Here is a 9,244-nt window from a genome sequence, read left to right as displayed (position 1 = left end):
GACTCTCCAGTAAACCCCCACAAATGCATTCCAAATACAAACTGAAATTTAATGATGTATCATTGTGAGGCATACAATGTATGGAAATATATTTATTTATTTTTTACATTGTCATTGCCAAGTGGCGTTGCCCTCCATGTCTATTACAAAGAAAGAACTGTGGAAATTCCACCTTTCAAATGTGTCATGGAGATCAAAATGTTTAACCACAACAGTTGCCAGGCACAGTTGCACTTTATCTTGAATCATCTGCAATTGTAATATGTAATATGTGTTTTTGGAACTGGGATTTTCATTCATAAAGACACACAAAAAATGCTGTTGTACCAAGGTCAACAATTGGGATAAATTCACACATTTAAAATCTGTATCCCGTGTTTTATATTTCTGTAAAGCTGCTTTGAGAGAATGCCCATTGTAAAAAGCACTATTCAAATAAAACTGAATTGAAAATTTAATCGAGTATGTGCATTTATTTATCAAGTATGCTACATTGTTGACTTTCTTGCAACTATTTAAATAGTAATATTTTGAGAAAGAATTCATAATATATTAAGAGAAAGAAAATCTGATATTACAAGAAAGAAAGTCACAATATATCAAGATAAAAGTCATAATATTAGCCTGTGAGAATTTTTTTGTTACAATATTCAAGTAATAAAGTATTTTACTATGATCAGATCTACTCCATATATTATGAATTCAATCTCAAAATATTATGATTGTATTCTCGAAATCTTGGGGGTGTTTTTTTCAACAGTGATGTTCGTTATTATTTACGACCCAAGTATGGGATTTAAAAATCTTTACATTTGAAAATAAAATAATGATTTGAAGCTGTCTGATGAAATTGAGGCTGAGATGGAAGCAAGTGCAGGTTTGGCAGTTTAATAACAGAGTCCAAGGATAAGGCAAAAATCAGTAGTCAAAAGACAGGCAGAGGTCAGGCAATCAGGCAAACAGCCAAAACTAGACAGGGCAGAGAATCGAAGTCAATAGAGTAAACAAAGGTCAAATATCAGAATGACAAACCCGAATATAAGGCTTGGACAATGACAAGGCAACTGAACGTATACTTCGTAAAGTCTAAATGTTCACAAAGTCTCTTATGTGCAGTGTTTGTGATTATGTGTGAGATTGGGTGAAGGTGTGTGTATTTAGAACCCCGGAGAACAGCTTGCTCTTACTCTGGAATGTATTTTGTTATTTGCTGTAAATTTATTTTCATAAACCTTTATCTAAACATTTTTAAATAATTAAATATATAATTATCACCCAAACACCACAAAATTAGTTGAACTAATGAAAATGACCAAATACAAAGACTACTATGCAAAGAACTAGGCAATAAAGTTCTCTCACTAGAGAGTCTTGATGACGTCATGAAGACGGAAAATCCCCAACCTTTAAGTGCTGTGCTTGTGCTTTCATAACAAAGACATGTCAGAACATGTCAGTGCTATGGCCTTTCCCTCTGTTCAGAGATGGTGATGGTCCAGTTTGACTTTTGGAGTCCTTGCCAGAATGTGTGCACATTGTTGTCCTCAAAGGAGTGTATTTTACAGTAGGTATAGGTAGATAGGTCCTGAACCATTTGAATGTTAGATAATAGGTTAACCCACAATTTCACAGCCTTAGCAGTGAGCTTGTAGCTCTTTAGCTTGCATATAATTAATATGTTTCATGAATCTTTGTGTTTTTGACAAAGGTTTAAAAAGTATTAAAGAGAGGTTTGTACTGAGTAATCTGTGTAATCAAGCCTATCTGTGTTTAAACAGTTGACTCTTTAGTCCTCTGACTGGTCTAATTCAGATAGGGAGCAGTTGCTTTTTTATACAGGGTTATATGTTGATTGATTACTTTGTTTATTGATTTAAATATAGTTGTGTTAACTGAGCATGCCTTGAAGTTTTTGTTTACTTGAAGATTTTGTTTAAAGACATGGTCATATATTTTCAACAAAAAAGGAAATTGGGAATGGGCCAATATGTTTTCACAACATTGTATGTTCAGTTATTGGAAAGTGTTTGCTCAGTGTGTGCTCAGTCCTACGTACAGCAGGTGACAAACTAGTCCAGGTTCTGTACGCATGCACCCACACACACACACACACACACACACACACACACACACACACACACACACTCACTCTCTAACAAATTGACAGCTACAGCTCTTAAATGGTCAGGGTGATTGACAGCAGTTCCTGGGGGTTAAAGACAGTGTGTTGAGGGGGAAGTCCTTTGGGAATCTCAGCACTGCTGTCCCAAAAGATACAAGAAAAAGCATAACCTCTGGCTTTCCAACTGTGTTTATCCAAAGTTAATGAATAAACCAGTGTTGATGTAGATACACAAAACCGGAATGAAAAATATTCTCAGTCTGCCTTCTTTGCTCTTCCTGCCTTCTATTTCCCTTCTTGGAGTCAGTGGCGGAGACATACCACAGGTCAGCAAGAAGCTTAAAAAAATACTGCCATAGCACAGAACAATGCAAAGCACAAGGTTATGTCAGCTTCAAAAGTGAAATATACAAGACACAACGGACATGGTACCCCACACCACAGGCAGGAGATTTCTGTTGCTCTCACACACATTTGTCATGCCAATAAAGTAACTGTCACATACATGATGAAACATGGTGAGGAAGCCTTATACATGAAAGATAGAGGAGGGGCAAGTTGTCCTTTCTTCCTTCTGTATATGAGTGTGAGGGAGGAGACAGACCGGATGAGTGGAAGGAGAAAAGGAGGGACAGGGAGAGGGAACGAGCGAGTGAAGGAGAGGGAACAGCTCTCTGTTTGTGGAGCAGAACAGGACCATGCTGTCAGGCGGTTGTGTAGTTTGGATTGGAGTACTACTCCTGGTTCTTGGGGCTCCGATGACTAGGGCTGTTGAATTTCAACACCATGGATATGAGGAGATGGTGCGCACTCTGTTCTCCATCCATAGCCAGTGCCCATACATAACCCGCATCTACAGCATTGGTCGCAGTGTGGAGGGGCGCCACCTTTATGTCCTGGAGTTCAGCGATAATCCAGGCATCCATGAAGCATGTGAGTGTCTTTACCTACTTCAGAGTCAGTCTTACTCTTAAATCTTTTTTCCAAGATTCCCTAACAATGTCTGGAGAAATTAAAGTTAACGATATAAAGTTGCCAGATGACACCTCCTAAACTATGGTAGGGATGTATTCTAAAAGGACATGATGCAGTGAGCCAGCCAATATAAACCACAGTTCGCTTGATGTGAGCAAATTCAAATGCACTGAAAATATAAGGCCATTTCTTGTTGATTTAGTTTTTAAGCCTTGATGTAATTTAGTCTGCTCTCTGTCCATGAGAAAATGTAGGCTTCTGATTGATAATCTGACGTGACCTGATGACCCTGTGTCGCTCAGCTGTTGAAAGAAAATGAAAGGTCTGTCAACAGCTAAGGTACACAGAAATGGCCTTTGTGCCAAAAGCACACAATTTACATGAATCAAGCAAGACATGCTGTAACTGCTGCTAAAATTCCGTCTTTCCTTTTGCAATAGACTGGGGACAACAATGTCTCACATCGTTATAAACATTGTACATAGCTTATGTATAACCATGAGATACACTTTTTGACTATAGTTTCAGCTGACAACGATATGCTAGCCACAAATATTGTGTGAGTGGTTTAAGTCTGAGCCAGGAGGGCTTTTTTTTTTTCTTTTTTTTTTTGCTGATGTATGGGCTTCCTTCAGTAGAATTGGAGGATGTATGCATGTTCCACAATAAGGTGAAAAGCACAAAAACAGGAACCTCGCCAGCAGTCCAGACTATGACTCCACTCATCAGTTTATGATCAACATGGTGCTTATATTAAGCAATGTGCTTGTGATTGAAGATATGAGAAAGATTGTAGGACCTTAGATGTAGTCTGATGAATTGTTGAAACAGAAAGAGGCACCAATTTAATTCAGTCAATCTCTTAGTTGCTCACACACTTCCAGTAATCCAATCATTATTTTGATTAACAACTGCTAAATATGCAGCCTGTCTCGTTCACATTGCCAATTAGAGTTTCTCCTCACTGAAATGGAACCCTTTACTAAGAGAGTGAAATGAATACTCTGCGACCCTGAAGAAGGAGTAAGCGGTAGAGGATGGATGGATGGATGAAATGAATACTTTTGAAATGTAGATGAACTTGATTGTGAAATTACTGAAAAAACTAGGCAAAAATAAAAACCTGTGGTACACTCAAGAAGAAAACTAGTGGTAGATAGTAAGCAGATTTCAGCACAGTGTGCTTCCATTCACAAGTGTCATTTAGTTATGAAAGATATTGCTGGAAATCTAATTACATGTGAACCTCTCAGTTTTTCTACAGTGAAGCACAAATTAGAGCTCTGCTGCCATCCACTTATGTGCTCTTTGCAGATGTGGCTACATGCTCTTCTGACTTCCTGACAGTGGTCACTTGACATGTGTTTTCTAGTGGAGCCGGAGTTCAAGTACGTGGGGAATATGCATGGGAACGAGGTGCTGGGCCGCGAGTTACTCATCTACCTCTCTCAGTTCTTCTGTGATGAGTATCAAGCAGGGAACCAACGGATTACAGAGCTTATCCACAACACACGCATTCACATTCTGCCCTCCATGAATCCAGATGGCTATGAAGTGGCAGCTAGGCAGGTATTAAAGCCATACTTATGAAATCTCAAAAGTTTATTCATATATACCCACTGCATGAGAAAAACAAACTATAACAGTTGTTTTGAGATTAATCAAACAGTTAGCGTGTGCAGATGTCTGAGCTCATGCATTATAAATTATGTCATCTGCTCTAGTCTGAATAACCAGATTGCAAGTTTATTTCAGGCACAAACTCAATGCCCAGCAACTAACAGCTTTAAAATGACATACGTTTACCATCTCACACATCACAAACCAACTGCCCTGTACTAAAATACATCACACTGGCTATGATTCTCCATATGTGTATCATGATTCACTGTGTATAAGATCTGATGCAATATCATTAATGACTTATACTTATAGACTTATACTTATATGCTTATTAATGATTCCTTATACTTATAGGCATTTAGGAAGCAGAGGTCAGTATACATACTGAAAAAAAAATGTCTCGCTTCCAGGGTCCAGAGTTCAATGGATACCTGGTGGGCCGTGGGAATTCCAGAGATGTGGATCTAAATCGCAATTTCCCTGACCTGAATGCCCTCATGTATTACAATGAGAAGAACAATGGACTTAATCACCATTTGCCCCTTCCAGACAACTGGGAGCACCAGGTGGGAAACACAAACTAACAGTGATCATCTTAAAGGCAGCTTTTTGATTTTTCCTATGCAATATGGATACCATGATAATCTGGGATAACATGTATAGATCAACCAATAAATAAAAGGAAAAGGAAAATCTCATTCGAGAAACCCAAAACTTTTGAAATGTGGTACTGTAGCAACTACTACTCTCTGTGTTGTGTGTGGTTTTACTTTGATATCTGTCACAATCTTGCACCAACTTATTTAAAATAAAAAAAATAAAAAAAGGTAAAACGCTACATATGGCATGGGTTACAGAAACCCACAGGGCAGAAAATATTGTTGTTTTATCAGTATAAGCTATCCATCACTCACTGCATAAGTATCCTTTCAAGGTCTTATAGCACTAGTCTGGCCTGTATCAGACACTGACAATTCAACCTTTCAGTATTGTTGTTTCAATAAGCAGACACGGGAAAGGAACTTTTTCATCCAGATGGTGTGCTGTTACATGTCAGTTAAATCACTAGTTAGTCAATGTGAAAGCATTTGGCTTAGGCCAATGGGAGATTATAAACAACAATGAATCCTACGTAGTGTGAAACTCAAAACGGACTGCAGCTCAGCTCAATGATTTTTAAAAACAAGGTACAGCTAATCTTTTCTTATTTGAATAGTATCTATGCAAGGACAGCGTAATTTTAACACCTTTGTCTAAATGAGAACTCCAGATTAGAAATTTTTTATTTTACATAAGACAATACAATTTTAGATAACTGCTAAGCATGTCTCTGACTAAGCAGGTCTTGTAAAACCTTTAACCCACACATCACACGGTGTTAAGAAGGGCTTTTCCCCTTGAAACCAAGCTCTTTGCTGACAGCTGAGGTCACTAAGAAGTCCAGATCCATACATCACAAATATTATCTTTCCCCAAAACAGAGCTTAGACTGGTTTAACATCCCAGCATTTTTTTTTGCAAGGACAACAATCTGTGCTGCCAAACTGATCTGATCCAAAGCAATAAATGCAGCCAATTGCTTATTTTCCTTGCTGCTTTAATGGGATGTATTGTGGCATGTTAGATGACCCAGATAACATTCCAATGACATAGTAAATCATTTCCCCCAGGGGCAGTGTATGCATGCAGTGTATCCTGTGCTCTTTCTGGTTCTAGGTTGAACCAGAGACTCTTGCAGTCATTAGATGGATGCAAAGTTATAACTTTGTTCTGTCAGCAAATCTGCATGGAGGAGCAGTGGTGGCAAACTACCCTTTCGACAAATCCAGAGAAGCCCGTATAAGAGGCAGGTCTACATATTCTGCCACTGCAGATGACAAGCTCTTCAAACATGTATGTAATAATTTAAATACATGAATACTTATACATTTACTTAATAAAAATATTACTTAATTTGATTATTATATTGTGTGTGTGTGTGTGTGTGTGTGTGTGTAGTTGGCAAAGACTTACTCCTATGCTCACAGCTGGATGCATAAAGGCTATAACTGTGGAGATTACTTTGAGGATGGGGTTACCAATGGAGCCAGCTGGTACACTCTGTCCAAGGGTCAGTGAATACCTTTATTGGATTATATTTGAATGTATATATATATATATATATATATATATATATATATATATATATATATATATATATATATATATATATATATATATATTGTAATATAACTAAAATGCCCAAATGTTTCATTATTGAACTACTTGATTACTCAAATCAGCACAAGACCAGAACTGAATTCACCACAGGGAGTGAATATATGTGGTTAAACATTAGCATTTGGTGTTTGCAGGCATGCAGGACTTTAACTACCTATACACTAACTGCTTTGAGATCACTCTGGAGTTGAGCTGTGATAAATTCCCCCCAGCAAGCACTCTGGCCAGAGAATGGCTGGCCAACAGGGAGGCTCTGGTGTCCTACCTGGAAGAGGTGAGTCCCCCTTCCCAGAACTTGGGTCACATCTCACTTCACTGAAACACTAAGAACTTTAACTTCCTGGGGAAAGCATACACCAGGTTAAAGCGCATTGTGTTAAAGGACGTAGTATTTTAGACGAGATGTGAGAGAGGGACAGACAACAACCCAGTGTTGTACCACTGCATTAGTCTGTAACCAACCTGCCTCTTTGTGCTTTGAATGGGCTGAGTATAAAAGTTACAACTTAGTCACAGTAATACTATTCATTGTTTGCACAGAACATAACATGGATGGAAACATTTACTACCTACATCTAGGGCATATACAACAACCCAGTATAACTAACATAGGTCAAGATTGTAATATGGTTTGTCCCCAGGTTAACCATGGCATTAAAGGAATGGTTTATGATGAGAATAACAACCCTATCAGCAATGCAGTGATCTCAGTGGCAGGCATAAACCATGACATAACCAGTGGTTAGTAAATCTTCACAATATACATAAATAAACAAGATTTAATGATTTGATAAATACCTTGTAGGTAGTGTATAATACTGATTGCATCTATGTTTCATGTCTTAGGGGCAGACGGAGATTACTTCCGTCTGCTTTTGCCAGGAACCTACATTGTAACTGCCTTTGCACCAGGCTACCGGCCTTCAACCAGTACAGTGACAGTCGGACCTGCCGAGGCCATACAGGTGAGAATAAAATGAATGCTATCAATGCCATACATCTACATTTATTAAAAAAGAATACAAAAATAGTGTTTACACCTATGAATGTATGCCTTTTGCTTTCAGTTACACTTCTATTTGAAACCAGCACCAAAAGAGACAAACTTGAATGCAAGGGACCATCAAGATAAGAAAAGCTTCTCAGCAGCCAAAGTTCCTGCAGCCAACCTCGGTCCAAGATAATAAAAAAAAAGGGACAAGTTCCTCGAAAATGTTGGCAAAGGAAGTTTAAACTATTGCTGTTACAAACCACATCACTGAATCATACTTCCTCAGTCCTCAGTTTGTCTTGGATCCTTAATAGTATGTTTTTCACAAGAGTGTTCTATTGAAATGAATTCACGTTCATGTAACACTTAAGAAATGCATGTATTAAATAATGTCAGATTCATAGAAAGGAATCAGCATATAATTCAGGAAATAATTTAGATAATAATGCAATGTTATGAGGTGTCACAAGTATTGTACATCAGCACTTACAACGAATTTAACAATCTCCTTTGATTAACATTTTATGCAGACCCAACACAAAATGTAATCAAGTATAATCAAATGCAGCAATGAAATGGTCCTTAGTCAGTATTGTCTTGATTCGTTTGTGATATATATTACAACTTTTACAACTTTATATATTACAACTTCAACAAAAATGTGTTAATATAGATATCACAGACACATTTACCTTTTAACATGTACTAAGACTGTTACGGTATCAGTAGGATTACTGTAAAGCACTGAATATTTACAGAACTCTAAAGACCAATTTTTATACTGTGTAGTTCTACTCTGATGTCTCTGATTTGAGGAAATTATTACGTTTTATGTATTTTAAAGGAATTAATTAAATTAAAGTAATTTATAATTAGAGTAACATGAAAAATCCTTAATAATAAAAAGAAAATTCTATTGTTAGTAAAATACAGAAAATAATAACTTCAGAAAGTTGAAATAAATCCATTAAGAAATCAGTATTTGATATTTGTTGTTGTATATTTGTACACCAGAGGTCACTGTTGTCCACTTAAATGTGTGCACATTATCGGTTTGGAAGAACTACAGTAAGTTTTAGGCCCCAGTTTTTATGATTTTTTAATTTTATTTTTATTTTTATAAGAATTATTCTATAAATATTCGCTGTATTGTAAAGTTCAAAATCATAACTCAAGAAAAGATTTTAAAAACCCCAAACACACAATGATCTACTTGTTCACCTATAAAATGATATTGAGCTTGCAAAAGCCAGTGGGTCTTCAACTATTTTCCTATGGATGACAAACAACCCCCCCCCACCCCCCCACCCCCC

The 9,244-nt window shown here is 37.2% G+C and overlaps 1 protein-coding gene across 1 annotated transcript; it reads left to right on the top strand.

Annotated features, from left to right (window-relative positions):
• Window positions 1–2,722: 2,722 nt before the first annotated feature.
• cpn1 (carboxypeptidase N, polypeptide 1) lies at window positions 2,723–8,912 on the top strand. The gene is made up of 9 exons (XM_017484402.3): window positions 2,723–3,055; window positions 4,470–4,666; window positions 5,131–5,286; window positions 6,437–6,613; window positions 6,719–6,830; window positions 7,075–7,214; window positions 7,582–7,681; window positions 7,787–7,905; window positions 8,008–8,912. The coding sequence occupies exons 1-9, from the start codon at window positions 2,821–2,823 to the stop codon at window positions 8,122–8,124; spliced, it is 1,353 nt and encodes a 450-aa protein (XP_017339891.1). The 5' UTR covers window positions 2,723–2,820; the 3' UTR covers window positions 8,125–8,912.
• The last annotated feature ends 332 nt before the right edge of the window (window positions 8,913–9,244 follow it).

Source organism: Ictalurus punctatus, chromosome 13 (genome assembly GCF_001660625.3).
Source record: "Ictalurus punctatus breed USDA103 chromosome 13, Coco_2.0, whole genome shotgun sequence".
NCBI lineage: Eukaryota > Metazoa > Chordata > Actinopteri > Siluriformes > Ictaluridae > Ictalurus > Ictalurus punctatus.
This window is presented reverse-complemented; position numbering and strand designations above follow the sequence as displayed.

Excerpts from the sequence above, each read along its gene's own strand:
- cpn1 (XM_017484402.3), top strand. The coding sequence starts at position 2,821 with ATGCTGTCAGGCGGTTGTGTAGTTTGGATTGGAGTACTACTCCTGGTT. Across the intron at positions 5,287-6,436 it reads CAGACAACTGGGAGCACCAG|GTTGAACCAGAGACTCTTGC; the intron begins GTGGGAAACACA and ends TTCTGGTTCTAG. Across the intron at positions 7,215-7,581 it reads TGGTGTCCTACCTGGAAGAG|GTTAACCATGGCATTAAAGG; the intron begins GTGAGTCCCCCT and ends GTTTGTCCCCAG.